Source organism: Eutrigla gurnardus (assembly GCF_963514095.1).
Source record: "Eutrigla gurnardus genome assembly, chromosome: 24".
NCBI classification, from domain to species: domain Eukaryota; kingdom Metazoa; phylum Chordata; class Actinopteri; order Perciformes; family Triglidae; genus Eutrigla; species Eutrigla gurnardus.
In genome coordinates this window covers 8,504,906-8,525,201 of record NC_139935.1, presented here as the reverse complement: position 1 = coordinate 8,525,201, position 20,296 = coordinate 8,504,906, and the positions used below count along the sequence as shown (strand labels likewise).

General features: G+C 42.9%; 1 protein-coding gene across 1 annotated transcript in view; it reads left to right on the top strand.

Moving 5' to 3' along the window:
* The window catches only part of LOC311010051 (scavenger receptor cysteine-rich type 1 protein M130-like), a gene marked incomplete at its 3' end in the record, with an annotated part of 294,749 nt that overhangs the window by 271,488 nt on the left and 2,965 nt on the right, over nt 1–20,296 (top strand). Inside the window, exons 12-15 of the mRNA XM_084004529.1 lie at nt 6,770–7,084; nt 7,178–7,465; nt 19,412–19,726; nt 19,820–20,101. Of these exons, the coding sequence (XP_083860655.1) occupies nt 6,770–7,084; nt 7,178–7,465; nt 19,412–19,726; nt 19,820–20,101 (1,200 nt within the window). The remainder of the gene's footprint in view (nt 1–6,769; nt 7,085–7,177; nt 7,466–19,411; nt 19,727–19,819; nt 20,102–20,296) is intronic.

Here is a 20,296-nt window from a genome sequence, read left to right as displayed (position 1 = left end):
CATAGTCAGAAGAACTCATTATTTATTTTTATTTTTATTATTATTGTTCCTTATTTTTTACAGTTTGACTAGGTAAATGCAAATAGTTCAATGCAAAGAGCAGTTTTGGTGACTGTTAGATGACATTTTTTCAATTTCTTCCAATACATTTTAGGTAGCGGGGTGCTTGGTGCATTACATCCTGACTGATGATCCCGATCAAACCAGAACACCCTACTCCAGTGATCCCCTTGGGCTGTCTCACAATGTCCAAACAGGCAACTTCACTCAGAAAAATGGATGAACCTAAAGGATATTATTACCAGAATGCTGAAAAGTTCATTTGAAGAATGTCCAACCATTGAGGAATGCCTTCAGATTTTCACATGTAAGTGCCACCCTAAATATTCTCTATTTTTTATTTGAAGTTCATTCCATGCCAACTCACTCAGAATTCAGAACCCCTCTTCGTTCATGTCATGAAGGGGTGGGGCTGGGATGCAGTGTCTGCTGCGGGGGTTGGTGTGGAGCTGTGGGACCTGTGTTAGTCTTGTCCTGGACTTGTTGCTCAAAGGAGCAGCACGGGGGTTGGGGAAGGTAGAGTCGTTTGCACATCGTTCATTTCAATGAGCTACCCCTCCAGTTACCATGGCGATCTACCCCGGTAAGAAGTGAACCAGCGTTGTAGGACAGAAAACCCAGAGTTAATGCTGAAGTTACCTCGCTAAGCCCAAATCCTGCTTCCTAGGACAGGCCTCCGGTGTCTCCAGTTTGTATTCAATGTACATAATCATATAGAATACACATATAATAATCACAAAACTGTTCATATTTAGCGTAGTGGGCCAAATCTCAAAAATTCATGACTTAAAAAGTATTTGGATTCCAGCTATAGTATTTTACGAGGTCCAATGAATTTAAGATACATTTTTACATACATTTTTCAAGAAATTCCATGACATGAACTGGGAGGGCCAAGGTGAACTGGTATGGCATGACCCCATGTGTGTGTATGATTCTGTGCATTGGAAAAATGTTATCCTTAGAACACTACGGTGGAAACAATGAACTGTTTTAATATATTTACAGGTTTCACACAACAGTCAGTACAGTGGAACCACAACCAACTCTGGCAGTGTGAATATAAATGAAGGAAGTTAATGTTTCTGTGAGTGAATTGGTGATTAGTGTTTACATAACCGGAGGTGGCAAAAAATGCATTTGGTAAATGTGTTTGAAGAAAGGTAGTGCCGTAAAAATGTATTCTTTTACTATTTTGAAAAAATGTTTGTTTATTTCAGAGCACTTTGTTTATTTCAGGTTACCCTGACCCTGGAAATGTCAGATGAAGAGGAACAGGAACAACCAGCAGAAGCAGAAACATCTTCCGACGACACCGAAAAGGAATTATCTGTGCGTGAAATAGTAATTAGGAAGACAATTGCAAAACCAATTCCTAAAAAGTAGACAAATGTATGAAAATAGTGTGGCTATTAATTTTTAATACTATTATTTTTTGCAAATTGTTTCTTCAGAAAGGGAAGTAATCCAAGGAAGACCACCTTCAAAAACCCCAACGCCAATGGACATTCAAGTGAAAACTTCGTCAAACATTCGACATCAGCGGATCTATGACAAGAAAAACTACAAGACATCTGAAAAAGAAGCATCAGGTTAAACCTGAAGTGGCAAAGGCACTTGCACACAGGCAAGTTTCAGCCATGCACAATCATCTTTTGAGCAAAATTAGGAACCTTGGAAACTACAACCATAACTGATCAGTCGTGAAATCTGGGAAAGGACAAATTGTACCTTAAAGGCAAGCAACCTGTCAATCAACAGCAACAGACTACCTGCCTTGCAAGTTTTGCTTCGCTATGTACGTCACAACAGACCTCAGGAGACATTGAAAGTGGTGCAAACTACAAGTTAAAGAGGACAGCCATTTCCATTGTTAGGAGTACAGCAAAAGCAAGAGATATACTCTCAGTTTAAGAGTGTGTGTGGATTTAAAAGCACTTTAAATAAACTTTGGCTTAACAAAGCTCTGTATTGTTTTTATGTTTTTTATTTGTAGTTATAACCTGAAAATTGTATAATACACTGGAAAAAAATATATCGTATTTGCACACAAATGATTTAGTCAAATCAATGCTGCAATATCAATTAACACTCACTTGCCAGTATCAAGTAAATTTTTACTTACCATAAAACATAACAGTTGTAAAGACATTAAGTAGCATTTACTTAATTACATTGAAGTTTTAAGTTATAGTTATTTAAAATTAATTTAAAATGAAGTAAAATCTACTTGTTTTTCATAGACAGGAACATAATTGTCCTCAAAATTTTAAATATATTTTATATATATATATAGTATTTGCTGTTATGAAGTAGATTTTAATTATTTTCTTGTGCTTCACATTTTAATTTACTTGGTTGCATTCCGTTACATTACTCACTAAAATTAGGTAATCATTGCCAGTTTTCTTTTGATAAATGTTACCAAATTAATTTAACCAATACTCATTTAATATATATTTATCACATACCACACAACTAAATAATAATGCAATTAAACTGTTTATTTGTCATTTAAAACAGTTCAACAAACAAGAACCGTCAAAGTAAATCCACTACTGTGAATTGAATTGCCCAATACAGTATACATTATATTACAGTATTTTAAAAATCTTCAATGCAGTGAGGATTGTGCTTCCTTATTTATGTGAAGCAAAAGTTGAACATATATTCAACTGTAGTCATAATCTTTAAAAACACAATTAACAGTTTCGTGCTTTTTCAGATGAGTCTCGAGGTGTTCAAAATATTGCTTCTGTGTTAAAACTCCATGAATTACATACAAGACACAAAAATGAAACTATCTGCCATGCCTGTGTATGATTTCTAGACAAATGTGCATGAATGCCCCCCAACTTTTAAATAAACAAGGACAATCTGAGTACAAGCAGGGTAGTGACCAGCCTTGACCAGTGTGTAGATCCTTCAACCTACAATGTTTTATGAGCTCTAAACGTTTTGATGACCTAAAATTGCATCTTTTGCATGACCACCTCATATCATAAGAGGCCTACTTCTCCCTGATGGATATCTCCTCCACCCTAGACCTCAACTCCAACTGTCTACAAAGTCCACTGGCTCCTCCAAAGGGCACCCTGAAAGTGAAGAGACACAATTTGCCGTATTAAAACAATGGTCTAAAATATTCAGCCACAATTTTAATATTTCGTTATGATGGATGAATAAGGGACAATAACAAAACAATATTATATCATTATTATTTTCTACTTGCCTGAATGATGAGAATAATTTTCTGTTCTGATTTGCTTCCTGTTGATAGATAGAAAAATATTTTAATAAGACTTAATAAGAAACAAACTGTATCATGATCAAACGTAAATTAACATTTTGTTTGTCTATGCTAAATCAAGCAATTAATACATAACATTTCAACAGATTTATTTGCGAGTAGAACTTGTAATGAACAATCGATTCTTTTATTGAATTACAAAAACATGAATGCTGAGTAAAATTGGTATCGAAAGTATCAGTCCGTACATCATAAGCTTGCTGTGGGCTTCACACCACACGGCACAGCCGTGCTACTAGCCGTGCTAACTAGCTTCTTGTCAAAATTTGCAAGCTGGGGCTCTCAAAGACCTCTGGCGCTTCTGTCAGTAAACGTGTTTTAAAAACCTATTCTCGGGCGTTTCTCCCAAAAATTCATCAGTAGCCGTTTTTAGACAGAGGCCGGCGAAATCTATCTCCCCCTCATTCTCAATGCACAATATTAATTCACTAACGTAATGTTACTTCAGTCAGTGTCACTGCCAAAAGTTTTACAGACAACAAAACCATGTTCTACTATGTTGATGTCAGTTGATTAACATTATACAGTTACGCTGGTGTTTTTTTAATATCCTAACTTTAGTTATTTTTATTAGGGGAAAAACTGCAGCCCTCCCACTTACAGGCCAGCACGGACCAATGTGACGTTATGCTAACTTTAAATTAACTTATGAACAGTAATATATCTTGCGTCAAACTATCAAAATACATGCAGACTTATATATTATCACAAATTTAAAACAGAACAGTAATAACTTACCTGCGAAATGACTGTCGTACTGTTACACCTTGCTCTGTGATCCTGTAACGCCCGGAGCAGAGCCAGTCCTGTTGTACTGTGCGCATGCGTCGTGCATCAATTCAAAACGCTACACTTTCAGAGTAAAGTTTAAATAGTATGAGGAAACCGAAGTAAAACTTACTCTTCCCCCATAATTCATGTATTGCATTAATAAAATGTTTAATTTTACTTAAGAAACTCTAGTTCTCACTGAATCTTTAAAATACGGTAGAAATTATGACAGTTACTCTAATAGAGTTTACTGCACCAAAAAGTCAAATTTTTCAGTGTACGAACATTGTTGGGCACTGAAAACATTGTAGAAATATACAGAAAAACAGACAGCCACAGGATAATTGTCATTCAATACCATCCAACAGGGGACTTGTGTCATTTTGTACAGGCAAAGAGGGGACTAATACAACTCTATACAGTGGACCAACTTAACTGTTTTATAGCATTTCAGACAAAAGGCAACATATAAAGGCCTATTAGACAGTTTCAGTGTGAACCCTGATGCAGTATTGTTATGTGCATTCACATTTCTCAATCCCATTGTTATGATACCGCTCGGCTTGACCACCCTCAAATATACCTTCTCCATTTGCCAAACAAAAACATAACTTAATGTGACAGTATTTTTGTTATAACAATTTTGTATAACCACATGATTTTAGTGTTTTAATGACTTTAGTATTTCCACTGATGACCTAAACAGGGCCTAAAGCTATTCTGCAGAACAGCTAACCGTTATCAGGGGCCCTGTGCACATGATGTCTTGTATTACATGTTTTCAATGATGCATTATCTCCTGTGCCTTTAAAAGACTCAAGTCACAACAATGATTTGAGCACTTCCTCTGTAGCATCCTCACACGTTGTTGCATTGTAACTGCTCCTCTTGTACAAGATTAAAGAAAGACGTCGACTTTACTTATGTCTCCGATCTCCTCCTTGGGTGAATTTATTCGTTTACGGAAAAATTATTTTAACAATTTTGTATTGAGGTATTCAAATTAATAATTTTAATTTTATCCCAGTTGTTTTTCTTCCTCTAAATGACTTGATACTCTCCTGCCTTTCCGGTGGTTATTTATTTTAATAGTGTTTTTGCTTGAAACTTAAGACATCCACAAAAGGAGAACCACATTCTTCTTCGATAAGCTTAATAACAAACCTATTCAGCTTCTTTTAAAAAAAAAAAAAAGCCTTCTCATGAATGTTATTGATGTTACTGTTTTCTTGTACCAAAAAAGAAAACAAAATGATCTGCTGATTTATTTTTTGTGATTTAATTTAATTTAATTATTATTTTATTTTTTTAATTATGAAAATCAATATTATTGTTCTACTCTGTGGGTACCCTTTTATTTTGATACAGTGTAGAGCTGGAATCATGTAAGCTTAGCTTTCTCTATTTTGTAGTATCTTTTAAGAGACTGGCTTCTCCAGTCCCCCTGCAGTCTGAACGACCCTCTGACGATGCAGGCCATTCGTATTCATGAGTGTTGAATACGACGTGTGTGAGTTAATCCTTAGAATTCCTGCTCCGGTCTGCCAGGACACTCACACACCTCCAGGTCCACTCTTGGCAAAAATGAAAAAAATTTGCCAGCAGGCTTTAGGCATGATTTTAGCAAGATTCAAGGCAAGTCCAACAGGGGACTTGAAAAATGTCCCCTGTTGCATTTCAAGTCCCCTGTTAGTGTGAGTGTTACGATCCATAGGTCCACTGTTAGATAGTTACACTAGAGCACACACACACACACACACACACACACACACACACACACACACAGTGACCTTTCATACCTTTTCAAAAATTGTACTGTATAGCCACGAATTTAATCCATTTATTATTCCTAGTGCTAAATTATTAAAGTAAAACATAATTGAATGATATTGAAATCATGTACTTAAATATTTTTGTGCTTTTACTCAGTTTGACTATCGACTTTGCGCAAGACAGCAAGGTTTTAAAAGTTATATAATTTGTATGCATATTATATTTAATTTGTTAAATGAGAGGTTGAGAAAATCAAAATTCTAATTCTTCTATTATTGTTGTATTTATATTGTAATAGTCCAAAATTATGTGAATATGTATATCGCATAGTTTTAGTGAAATAGTCTTTGCCTCATTGCCTCTAGATACATAAAAAACAGCTGGACAGTAAAATAACACATATTATCTCTCTAATGCACTTTGCCCGTGACAAGAGAAACGTACACAAACTAAAAAAAAAAAAAAAGCCTAACATACTTTTCCCCCACAGCACGCTGTGTGTGGTTAATGGCTATAACTTGTGAGAGGTGTGTGTGTAGAGTTGGAAAACACAGAGGATGCTCATTGCTCACTTCACTTCGGTAGTCATCTTGCAAGAATAGACCGTACACAAACGAATACCGCTGCAAAACCTGCTCACCGGGCCAGTTGTTTACTCCCTGTCTGTCAGAAAGTGAGGTTTATCATTATCTTTTGAGAATTGTGGCAAAGCAATTGAGAAAAACTGTAAATGATGAACTGATGGTGGAATTGTTTTGAGTCCAGTTTGAATCACTGAATAGTTTCATGACATCTTTTTCTCTGGTGTCTGGTGTCTTTTCTCTCTCTCTATTTGATCTTCTATCATCTCTCCAGACTCTGTCAGGCTGCTGAATGGGACTAGTCTGTGCTCAGGCAGACTGGAGGTGAAGTCCAACCAGTCCAACCAGTGGTGGTCCTCAGTGTGTGAAGCTGACTTTGACCAGCAGGATGCTGAGGTGGTCTGTAGGGAGCTTGGCTGTGGGGCTCCTTCAGTCCTCCAGGGGGCGCTCTATGGAGACGTGGGGGGTCCAACGTGGACCAAAGAGTTCCAGTGTGGAGGCCATGAGTCTGCTCTCCTGGACTGTAGAAGCTCAGGCTCAGATAGAAACACCTCCTCACCTGGCAAAGCTGTTGGACTCACCTGCTCAGGTAGAAGAGGAGCTGCAGCTTTGATCTGGTTCATTTCTGTTCTCATCAAACTCACTTTGCTCTTTGACTGACGACTCTCTTCTTTCTGTTCAGAGCCTGATGATGTCAGGTTGGTGGGAGGAGCCAGTCGCTGTGCTGGAACACTGGAGGTGAGACAGGGAGACTGGAGACCAGTGGGTGGCTATGTCTGGACCCTGAAGGAAGCAGCTGTTGCCTGTAGAGAGCTGGACTGTGGCTCTGCTGTTTCTGTAGGAGAGAGAGAGGAGTCCTCAGACAGACCTGTGTGGGGGATCAGGTCTGACTGTGTTCATTCTGGATCCACTCTGAGGGAGTGTGCAGGATCAGATTCCTCTTCCTCCATCCTGAATCTCACCTGCTCAGGTAAGCCCCTCAGTGACATCGTCTATGACATCATCTATGACCTTGGTTTTCAAACTGATCCCACACTCATCCAGCGTCTCTCCTCTCTGTTTGTTTCACAGAGGGGCGGGGCTGACGCACACACACACACACACACACACACACACACACACACACACAGTGATTGATAGTCATGTCGAAGATGTTTATGATAAGTTTTTTCTGAGTTTTGTCATCAAATGACCCACAAGAATCCATGTGATGAGCAGCTCCAAACACAATCTGACGTTAGAAACATTGAGAAATGAACTGATTCACGATTTGTTGTGAAAAAAACAGTAAGCTTGAATATACGAGGAGAGTCTATGGGTTATATCAATAAAAGTGCTTTATTTGCACAAATATCAGGAAAACATATTCCGGCAGTTATACGTGCACGGACCTAATAGTCAACTCAACATAGGGTTGAATTCACTCAAAAGGCGCTTACAACAGAGTGCGCAGCTTATTTCAAGAGACTCCACATGAGTCTGATTGGCTCAGTCAATAGATGCAGGCTTGGCTCAGTCAATAGATGCAGGCGGAGCGTAATTTTAGCATGCCGCGGCCTGGTTGGAGCGCTGGGTATCTCCACCCACACTGGCTCATACGATCCATCCCTCCGGGTGCTGTCATCTATGTATGTCTGTGTATGTTGTCGAGATGCATATCATGTGCTTGTCATGTGCTCCTTCCGGGTGCAGCTACACATTGTGTCCGTTCATTGTGTGTTGTCGGGATGTATATCATGAGCTTGTCATGTGCTCCTTCCTGGTGCGGCTACACAATGTGTCCGTTCATTGTATGTTGGCCCCCACCCTTGCCGCTCTCTTGCCTGTGCCTGTGTGTGTGTGTGTGTGAGACCCAGATGTTATCCTCTCTTGTGTTTCCTGTTTTCAACGTATGGCGTGCAGATGGAATGCCCTGACTCAGTTTTTAACCCCCACCGTAGTTTTCCACTAGCCTAAACATCTGAGTTTATGTGTAGTAATTTAAAGCTGTGTGATTAGCTTATGCATTTACATTTTTCTCCACAAATCCCCCTTTTCACACCAACTAGGTGTGAACATTTTGTTTAAAGGTACTCTTTTCCTTCCTCGTCTTCCATGTCCAGGCTCCCATCCTCGAGTTCCTCATTAGCTAGTAGGGGCATCATATATTTTGGTGGGTCTTTTTCTTTAGTCAGTGCAGTTTGCACTAACCTGGAAACCATGGTTCTCAGACATGGAATGCAGCAGCACCCACAGGTGACTAGTATGGCCAGGAAGATGGCTATTGAGGCTGCTAAAGATATTATTACCGCTTTCCATTTTCCAAACACTACTTCCATCCATTTGGTGAACGGGTCATCGACCCCTGATGCTTCGTGCATTTCTTTGGAGAGTGCTCTTAGGTTTTCTAATGCTCGAGTGACTGAGCCATCTGGGGCCGTGTTATTGGGGATTATGGTACAGCAAAGTTTTCCGAACATGGCACAGACACCCCCTTTTTCAGCTAGGAGCATGTCTAGCGCCATTCTATTTTGCATAGTGATGATCGATGTGGGTGCGAGCTGCTCCGCCAGCCCTTCCACTGCATCCCTAGTGGCATTAGCGAGGCGCAAAAGATTATAGTGGATATAGTTAATGCGGTCTACGTTTTTATTGGGGAGTATCCAGAGAAAGATCGATTCGAACCCTGCCCCTACTTGATTGGCCAATTTATACTCGTCTGGCACGCCTCGAGGGATACCTATAGCGTATGTGGTCCCTCCAAATGGGTCTTGCAAGCTTGTGTCCCTTTTAGCAAGTATATGTCTTCTTCTTCGCCGGACGAGGGCGTTAGGTCCTGAGGGGTTTTTTATCACTCGACTGCCTATTAACGTAAGGGGCATCCCTAGTCTGACCATGGCGCAGGTGCCTATGGTGGTGTCGGCCTCTACTCGAGAATAGAGACGCAACCCTCCACAATAGTAAAACAGTCCCGCTCGGGCCCATGGTCCTATCACATCCCCAGATGTTGTCCTATTACACCAATCTGAGGGTATGTTTCCCACATTAACTTTTGGTTTGCTGCTGGTGAAGTTGAAACACTGATACCTGGGATCTTTTCCTTTTATGGCGGTAAAATAGCCGGCCCTAGTTTTATTATCAATGGGTGGGAAGACTGATGCCAGGGATTGGCATCCTGAGGGTGTGGCTTTTCTGGTTAAGTTCATCATACATTCATAACCTACTTTGTCTTTGTCTGGATATAAGGGGGCAGGTTCGACGAACATGGCAGGACGCGCAGCCGCGCATGCTACACATCCCGTCATGTTCTGGCGCTTAGCATTATCCGTAATCCACCTCAACCAAATGTTACTTTCTCCGAAGCCTGTAGCCATCTTTACGACGTCTAAAGGAGTTAATTCTGTGTAATCCTGGGTCATCACTATCGGACTGGTAGTGGGCGGCTTTAGGGCAGTGGAATTAGCTGTGGTCGTATTCGTTGCACTACCTTTACTAGTGGGGGCGTATTTGGGCGGGTATATGTTTACTTGTATTCCTCGTATCTGGTCTTTTCCGGTGACGTCTACTCCTAATGCGATCCATATGCGATTTTTTCCCGTGGAGCTTGCCTTAATGTTATTGATAGAGAGAGTGAGCGGATTGCCGGTTGGACTGAAATCTCTTTGGAACGAAATGTGGTCCCAAAACTCGCTGTGTGGGAATCGGGTAAAACCGGACCAAGTCCCAGTGAACTTTGTTACTAGATACCACTCGGGACAAAATGGCTGTGAATCCACCGAGAACCCAAACCCACGTTGGTAAGCATTCCCAGTGGCCTCGCAGCTCTCCACTATTCGTGGACTATGACACAGATAGACATTGTAGCCCCGCCAACTTGCTTGGGATTCCCCGCAGTCTATCACGGAGCACAGGTCGAATGTGAACATTGTGGTATCCCCGGCAGTATAATTTAAAACTATTTTAGCACCGCACGCGACTTCGGGGATCTGGAAAGTTTTCGTTTGTTCCCTTTTGGGACGGGTTAGGTAAATGTTGGTGGAATTGTCTCGCTCTTTGTTTATTAGTTCGAGTCCTAGTAGAAGGAGTATTACCGCCACCCCGGTTACACCCATGATCACGGTGCACATCGTTTTCCCCCTTGGGAGATAGTCTGCATATCTCCACCTCCGTCTTTCCTCCTGTGCAACAGACGGATCTCCGGAGAGTCTCCTAAAACTCCTCTGAGTCGTCATTTTGGGCCAAATCTGTTCTCACTTCCTGGAGTGAGCGAGTAGGTGGTGATGCTGGGGCACAATGTGTCAGGTGGTGCCAGGGAGCTCCTGCTTTTCCCTTGACCTGGACCGAGTGTGAAGTAACCTCCTTCACTTCGTACGGACCAGTCCACCTGGGGTCTGTCCACTTTCTTTTGTGAACCTTGACCCTGACCCAGTCTCCTACTTTGACTATCGTCCCCTGCTCTTCGGGATCCTTCTCCTGTGCCTTCTGCACCTGTGTCGAGAGGGCTGAGACAAGAGATATTAGTTCTCTCATGTAGTCGGATTCCTCTATCTGACACACATCTAAAGGAGGTATATGTCCTCCATCACGTGGCGGGCCAGGCATTGGCCTTCCCGTCAACAACTCATGGGGCGACAGGTGCGTGCCTCCCCCTTTTGAGGTTCTCATGGCCATGAGAGCCAAAGGGAGGGCCTCCAACCATGTCATCTTACTGCCCGCACATACCTTGGCTATTTTAGCCTTCAACGTTTGATTTGCGCGTTCCACCAGTCCCTGGGACTGTGGATGGTAGACCGAACCAAAACTGTGTGCAATCCCCAGGAATGCCTCCACTTCACTCAGCATTTGATTGTTAAAATGTGTCCCGTTGTCTGATCTGTTACGTTTTGGTACCCCGTATCTGGGTATTAGCTCTGTTTGCAACCACTTTATTACTGTCTTCCCGTCTTCTCTATTTGTGGGGATTGCTTCTACTCATCTTGAAAATCTGTCTACCATTACCAACATGTACCTCTTTCCCTGTACTACGTTCTCCTGTCCCATATCTGTATAATCTATACTAATATCTTGGAATGGTGCGAGAGGTACGGGGTAGGATCCCATGGGCGTTTTGAATGGTTTTCTTGGGTTGTGGTTTCCACAGACGACGCATTCTTCGCAGTATAGTTTTGCCATGCTGTCTAGGTGTGGGTGCCACCAGAGTGCTGAAATGTTCAACAGTGTCTGTCTTTGTCCTTCATGGGTTGGTCCATGGGCTTCTTTTAGTAGGGTCGCTACTAGTTTTGCTGGTGCCACTATCCTTCCATCATGTGATCTCCAGAGACCTTCTTTCTTTGTGGCCCCCTTTTGTGTCCATGTCGACCATTCGTACGGGCCTGCTTGTTCTTGTATCTTTTTTAGGTCCTCTTCGGTGAGTTTAGGTTGGGGGGGCGTCAGCCTGAGTACCATTTGCTTTGGCTGATATCCTCCTGCCTTTTTGGCCGCCTGATCTGCAGCCTCGTTTCCTTGACTGATCCTGGTGCCTGTTTTCTCATGACCTTTGCACTTCATTATGGATACTCCTCTTGGTAGAGTGATTGCTTCCACCAGCTCTTGTATTTCTCTTTGGTGTTTGATTGGGGCGTTGCTGGATGTTACGAATCCCCTCCGTTGCCACATGGGTGCATCTACTTGTGCCGCCCCATGTGCGTAAGCAGAATCTGTAAAGATGTTCACCGTCTTTCCTTTGGCCAGTTTCAAGGCTTCGGTGAGCGCCTTGACTTCTGCCATTTGCGCTGAAGCGGGTTGTGGTATTACTTCTGCTTTGAGCGTCTCATGTCTTCCATTGGGGTGTTGCTGAACCACTGCATATGATGCCTGGTTCAGTCCGTTTTCTCCTCGGTAGCAGCATCCGTCAGTGTAGAGCCAGAGTTCTGCTTTGGGATCTATGTCATTTTTCAGGTCTTGTCTGAGCTTACTTTCCTTGACCGCAAGTTCTTCACATGAATGTGGAGTTCCTTTCCCAAAGTTTCCAGCCATGTTCCTTTCGGCTGCGACAAAGGTTATATGTGGCCTGGTGCATTCTCTTTGAATCTTGGTTTTTCTGGCCATGCTGAAAGTAAACTCCTTACTTGCCAAAAACGCTGCAACTCCATGTTCAGTGTGGACCTGTAATGGGTGACACATCACTACATGTGCTGTTTTTTGGAGAGCTTTTGCTACTGCTGCAACATATCTGGCGCACATTGACTGTCCGGTTTCCACTGCGTCGAGTTTTGAAGAGTAGTATATCAACACATTCCTCTCTCCCCCTTTTTTCTGATACAAAACAGCATTTAAAAATGCATTTTGTTCAGAAACATCCAAATGGAACACTTCTGTGTAGTCCGGTGAGGTGAGTGCAGCAGCTTGGGAGAGTACTTGTTTCATGTCAGTGAATGCTTGTTCAGCTTCAAAAGTCCAGGGTAGTCGTTCTGTGAGGTTTCGAGCCCCTACCTCGTTGATCATTGTCCGCAAAGGTTGTGTCCGATTGGAGTAATCAGGTATGTGGGATCGGCTGTAGCCCGTTAGTCCCAGAAATGACAGCATGTCTGCCACCGTGGTGGGCTTTGGATGGTGTAGGATTGATTCCCTGTGGGCCGTAGATACTCCCAATCCTGATGCCGAGATTTGTCGGCTTAGGAATAGGACTTCTTCTCTGCATAGCTGCACTTTTTCCCTCTTGACTTTGTAGCCCTTTTTGTGCAGAACTGAGAACAGTAGGGCAGTGGCCTCCAGGCAGAGGGTAGATGTTTCTGCTGCCAAGAGAAGATCATCTACATATTGGATGAGCACAACCCCTGGTGGCCATTGGAGTTCTAGTAGGTGTGCTTTTAGTACCTGATTAAAGAGACCTGGCGAGTCCCTGAACCCCTGTGGCAACCGATTGTAGGTGTACTGTTTGCCCCCAAACGTGAAAGCAAACATGGCTTGTGATGTTTGTGCCAGTGGAACACTGAAGAAAGCGTTTGCCAAATCTATGACAGTGAAGTATCGAAATGCTGGGCTTAAACTCGTGAGTGCTACGTGTGGGTCTGGTACTGGATGAACATCTGGAGTCGTTACATCATTTATAGGGCGGAAGTCTTGTACCATTCTCCAGCCCTTTCCCCCTGCTTTCTGTACCGGTAATATGGGAGTATTCCATGGGGAGTGGCACTCGTATATTACCCCGACGTCCAGAAGGCCCTGTATCGTGGGGGCAATTCCCTTCATTTGATCTTGGGTTAGAGGATACTGCCGTCGATAAATAGGAGGTGCATCTGGGTCTTTCAGGATGACAATCACTGGTTGTGTTTCCAGGGCTCCTACGTCATGGGGGGTTATAGTCCAAAATCGTGAGTTCACCGCATTCAAAACCGCTGCGGCTCCTGGGTGGTCCGTACATGGGAGTCCATGTTGTCTTGGCAGTGGTATGTGTTCTGGGAGGGAGACATCCGTGGTATCGGGGCCCGTGAAGCACCACATATCTTCTTCTGGTGGGGCTTGGGCTCCTTTCTGGGGTTTTTTGACTTGGAGCGGCCATGTTGCTTAGATCAGTTAATTGAGATATGTCTACCCCTCCTGTGGGGAGGCCAAAGTGGTCCTCGTTATCTCTCATGAAGTCCCGATCGTATCCACATGCCGCTGATTTAGGGTTGTATCCTCCAGCCGCTCCCCGTTCCTCTTCCTCTTTCTGGCCGCCAATGTTGCTGGCAGGAGACTTTACTCTGGTTGACCCCTCCTTCCTTGGGTCGATATGGTTTCCACCACTAGGTGGCTTCGAGGGATTTTTTGTGAGGGGTCCTTCTGGTTCACTTTCTGACCAGGTCTTTTCTGAGCCGCCTTGACTCCTTGATCCTCCAGGGGGCTCCAGTGCCGTTATTCGCTGTTGCAGTCTTTCCACTTCTCTCTTCATTTCCTCTCTGTCTTGGTCTTGTACTAGGACTTCCACGCCGGCCAATGTTAGTACTGGTGCTTGTACTGCTGTGTCTGTGGTCTGTGCAGGCATTAATCTTTGGTGGGTGTAGGGAGGTGGGGCTGTTGGGGGAGGTGTCGTTTCTGGAGGCCCAGTTGTTAACTTCTCTGGCAGGACTGGATATATGCCCCCTCCCCCTCCCTGTGTCTCTTCATGTTTGTCTCCCCTCTCCATTCTTCTCTGCTGAAACAGGTCTTTTAGCATTAGATTTGTTACTCTTGTCTCTTCTTCTTGTTCTTCAAACATCTTTTTGAGTGGTTTGAAAAATGATCGCTTGTCCTTTTCAGCCTCCATGTTCTGTCGAGCTCTCTCTAATCTTTGTTTGACATCATTCACCATTATATTCATAGCTTCTCTTGATGGCAGCCCGTCCTTGGTGATCCATCCCTTTATCTCCCACCTTTTCGCTATTGATTTAACTATCTTCCCATCTCCCTTTTTACTTCTATCCTCAGTCATAACTCTAGCCTTCAAGGTCTCTACGAAGTCTTCCATTTCCCCCTCGTTCAATCCTTCAATATAATCAAAAGAATCGCTCCTAACATTACCCAGACCAGCCCCAATCCCACTAGGTTTATTTAACAGACTCGTCTTAATAAGTTTTTCTAGTTCTAGTATCTGTCTACTCACTACCGTTATCGTTGGTGTGTGTGTCTCTGCTGTTGCTGCTGAGTGGAGAGTGTCACTTCCTAGAGCGTGCAACAGGGTGTCGGCTGCTTCCTCTTCTTCTTTGTTATCTATCTCTCTGAACTCTTCTATGTCTATGTCATAAAACTCCATGCCATGTCTAAATTTTATTGTATTACAACCACTGCCTACGCTTCTCTACTCGACAGCGCGGTCCCGGGGGAGTTGTATCGGTTTCCAAATTACAAAGTACTATAAATTTCTATTGTATTACAACCACTGCCTACGCTTCTCTGCTCGACAGCGCGGTCCCGGGGGAGTTGTATCGGTTTCCAAATTACAAAGTACTATTTATGCAGTCTGTTGGTTAACCCAAAACACGCTATGTTCGTTAATAGAGTGACTTAATTATGTGCAAGAATTCTCATGCTTCACGGGGTGTGGTGGGTCCGCTACTTCACGATACTGTACACATAAAAGCCCTTCTATTCGTCCTTCATCTCGTGTTTTCTGTTAGGTTCAGTCACACATGTGTACACACTATGGCAGGTTTATTTTTATCACTTTTGCAGAATATGCTTTCCTTCTGTTCTTTTAACATTTTATCCTTTAGTTAAATTTTGTCTAAAGTATTCATACTCACACTCGGTAGTTGTTGATCACCTAATTTATATTTTTCAATATACAGAATTCAATTAAATAGGTTTCTGCTTACCTTTTCGGTTGAGCGCTCAGTGATCAACGTTCCCGAGAATGGATGAATCCTTCTGGCCTCCACTTTCTTTCAGGAAACCCCCCTCCTTCTGCAAGACAGGAGGTAGTCGTCAAAATTCTTTCCTCCTCAAGCTTTTCTCCCAACCATCCTCTGCTACCAGATTTGTTGTGAAAAAAACAGTAAGCTTGAATATACGAGGAGAGTCTATGGGTTATATCAATAACAGCGCTTTATTTGCACAAATATCAGGAAAACATATTCCGGCAGTTATACGTGCACGGACCTAATAGTCAACTCAACATAGGGTTGAATTCACTCAAAAGGCGCTTACAACAGAGTGCGCAGCTTATTTCAAGAGACTCCACATGAGTCTGATTGGCTCAGTCAATAGATGCAGGCGGAGCGTAATTTTAGCATGCTGCGGCCTGGTTGGAGCGCTGGGTATCTCCACCCACACTGGCTCATACGATCCATCCCTCCGGGTGCTGTCATCTATGTATGTGTGTGTATGTTGTCGAGATGCATATCATGTGCTTGTCATGTGCTCCTTCCGGGTGCAGCTACACATTGTGTCCGTTCATTGTGTGTTGTCGGGATGTATATCATGAGCTTGTCATGTGCTCCTTCCTGGTGCGGCTACACAATGTGTCCGTTCATTGTATGTTGGCCCCCACCCTTGCCGCTCTCTTGCCTGTGCCTGTGTGTGTGTGTGTGTGTGAGACCCAGATGTTATCCTCTCTTGTGTTTCCTGTTTTCAACGTATGGCGTGCAGATGGAATGCCCTGACTCAGTTTCTAACCCCCACCGTAGTTTTCCACTAGCCTAAACATCTGAGTTTATGTGTAGTAATTTAAAGCTGTGTGATTAGCTTATGCATTTACATTTTTCTCCACACAACTGATAGTGAAACTTAAATAGCGGCGAGTGGATCGACAGACGCGCTGACTTCAGACACGGTGAAAGTCCATAAATGATTGCACACACATTTGCATATTTATGCACATGTTCATGGTCTCTGAATAACAAGGAATTATAATAAAACTACTAGAATGTTTGAGGGCTGTTGGAACGAACTTCTGGAACCGAATATAATTTGAATAATAAACAAATCAGTACTATTGGAATGTATACATGTATGTAATGAAATTAGTATATGTTTTTTTAGAAACGTGTTTTTAACACTAGGAAATCTCGTCCTCCTCGTCCACAACTCTGAGCAGCTCAGTCGGGGCTCGTCAGTATCTCCACCCCCACGTGGAGTCCTTCACCCTGAACACCTCCTTACAGGGCTCCAGACTAACTTTATGCATTGGTTGCACTGGTGCGCCTAACTTTTTTTTTTAGGTGCACCAGCACAAAATTCAGGTGCACCCACATTTTTCATCGCGTCGCCTTTAACGCCAAAAGGTCACCTTTTCATCGCTCTCCTTTTACATAATGACGCCCCCTTATGGCCTAGGTTAACTGCAGCACCATTAGCACCCAGAGCACCCGTTTTCTCCAGCCAATCTGCACACTGATGCCCAAACGCAGCAAATGCTTGCTTTGTGGCAGCATAAATTCCTCAAGAATAAAAAGATCATACAGGTCACTAGCCTATAGATTGCAAATGGAAAACTGTTTATGTGATCTTAGCCTAGCCTACGTATATTTTTACTTAGGCTATTCATTTTTAATAATATTAGGAATAGGCTACTATACAATTTCCTATTCATGATCTCTCATGCTGTAATGTGGGCCTTCAAACACTGTGTGTGTCCATGCTCCACCCGACATGTCCAATTAACATGTTGACCGGCCTCCCTTTATGCAAAATGCTTCAGTAGACAATAACGCACTCCTTCGTAGAGACTCTTCCACAAACGCACTATTACCGGCCATATTCTGACCGCACTCCCAACAATAAATGCAGTGCATTGAGTCCCTTTCTTCATCGTACATCAGCCAGGGAAATTGCTTCAACCAGTCCTGTCTGAAGGCATATTTTTGGGCTTTTTAATTAATTAATTAATTGTCTTGGGGCCAGGCTTTCTGCCTCTCTTCATTTTCAAAGAAAAGTACCTGCTCAGCTCGCTCGCATTTTTCAAACTGACACAATTTACAGCAGTGAAAAGGACCACAGCCAATCAGAGGCAAGGACCCGCCCGAGCTCTGTCTCTTATTGGTTTAGACCACGTTTCTAAACACAGCTTTATTCTCAGGAAGATAAGAGAGAATCCAAAGTTGTAACTTCTCTGTGTGGAGAGCAACGTTTGTGGAGTCTCTGAGCAGAAGGAACAGAATAGAGGATCTGCAGATGATGATGTGTTTCTGCTTGAAAACATATTGAAAGGGTTGAACAATGGATAACAGTTGTTAGAGTGTATTCATGTAAATGTGATGTAACACTGCTGCAGGCTGTGGTGTTCTAAACATGTTCTGGTGTTACAGTTTATTTAAATTTCTTTGGCTCATCTCTTGAAACTTTGTTAATATTCTCAGAACCTGATTTGTCTAAATAGCTTCCATGTTCCAACACAACACCATAACTCACCTGCAAAAGGTCAGAACTCACTCAAAACATTGAAGTCGTGCTTCAAAACAAAGTTAGTGTCTCATATAAAAAGTCTCTGCCCTCCAAATGAAAAGTTCCTTTGACCTCATGGAAACAATGGTGGTCAGAATGTTTAGATGTTTTTCAGGACGGCAGTGGAGCCTGGAAATGTTCCTTATATCCACATTTCAGGTTTGTCCTATTTCTTTAGTTGACCCTGAATGTTTCCTCTACTAGAATGTTCTGTTTGTCCAGTGAACTGAACACTAAACTGAATACTATCCACATGCTGATTTCATCAGTACAAGTTTCTTTTACAGTATTACACACTGCACTCACGTTTCCATGGAAACGGTTACAGTTGCCCTGTTCATGATGTACCTGAGCAGGTTCCTCCATGTTCAGACATTGTGGTTATTCTGTTGTAGTCCAGCTCTATAAATATGTTTGGTAACAGCCGTACTCATGAATAGCACCTGTCAGCTGACTGGAGATGACGTGTGATTGGTTGATGTAAGATGGGACAAACTCCTCATTGGTTAGTGAAGTTCAAGTTTCTCCTGACAGACAATTTACCAGTTTAGTGGACGTTAGAAAATACTCCATCGTACATAATGATATTCATGGTATATATGCTGACACATTTAGACAGTTGAATGGATTATTGTACATGTGATGACTCACACCATGAAAGAATTCATACATGTTTTGAAGAGAACAACTGTTCAACTGAACAACATAATCAGTTTTGATCAGCAAGATATGTTCAATCATTAATTGTGCAAATTGTAGATAATTGTACTCATTTGCATATATGTGCTGAATCATTTGCAATTTTTTTAAAAGAATGAGAAATGATCATCTGTTGTGAAGCAGTGGCCAGTGGTTTGGAGGTTTACACATGTTGTTTAGAAAATATTCATTATCTTTTGAGAATTGTGGCAAAGCAATTAGAAAAACTGTAAATGATGAACTGATGGTGGAATTGTTTTGAGTCCAGTTTGAATCACTGAATAGTTTCATGACATCTTTTTCTCTGGTGTCTGGTGTCTTTTCTCTCTCTCTATTTGATCTTCTATCATCTCTCCAGACTCTGTCAGGCTGCTGAATGGGACTAGTCTGTGCTCAGGCAGACTGGAGGTGAAGTCCAACCAGTCCAACCAGTGGTGGTCCTCAGTGTGTGAAGCTGACTTTGACCAGCAGGATGCAGAGGTGGTCTGTAGGGAGTTTGGCTGTGGTGCTCCTTCAGTCCTCCAGGGGGCGCTCTATGGAGACATGGGGGCTCCAACGTGGACCAAAGAGTTCCAGTGTGGAGGCCATGAGTCTGCTCTCCTGGACTGTAGAAGCTCAGGCTCAGATAGAAACACCTGCTCACCTGGCAAAGCTGTTGGACTCACCTGCTCAGGTAGAAGAGGAGCTGCAGCTTTGATCTGGTTCATTTCTGTTCTCATCAAACTCACTTTGCTCTTTGACTGACGACTCTCTTCTTTCTGTTCAGAGCCTGTCAGGTTGGTGGGAGGAGCCAGTCGCTGTGCTGGAACACTGGAGGTGAGACAGGGAGACTGGAGACCAGTGGCTGACTATGGCTGGACCCTGAAGGAAGCAGCTGTTGTCTGTAGAGAGCTGGACTGTGGCTCTGCTGTTTCTGTAGGACGGAGAGAGGAGTCCTCATTCAGACCTGTGTGGTGGATCAGGTCTGACTGTGTTCATTCTGGATCCACTCTGAGGGAGTGTGCAATATCAGATTCCTATTTCTTCATCCTAAATCTCACCTGCTCAGGTAAGCCCCTCAGTGACATCATCTATGACATCATCTATGACATCAGTGTTCCCAGTATGTTCCTTCCTCTGTCCCAGTGACAGTCAGTGGTTTCCACTGGACTGAACTGTAAAGTTCTCCAGGACAATGATGTCCTAGAATGTAGAGAAGTGGGCTGGTTTCTGGAAGCTTCAGACCCTCCATAGACTGCTGAGC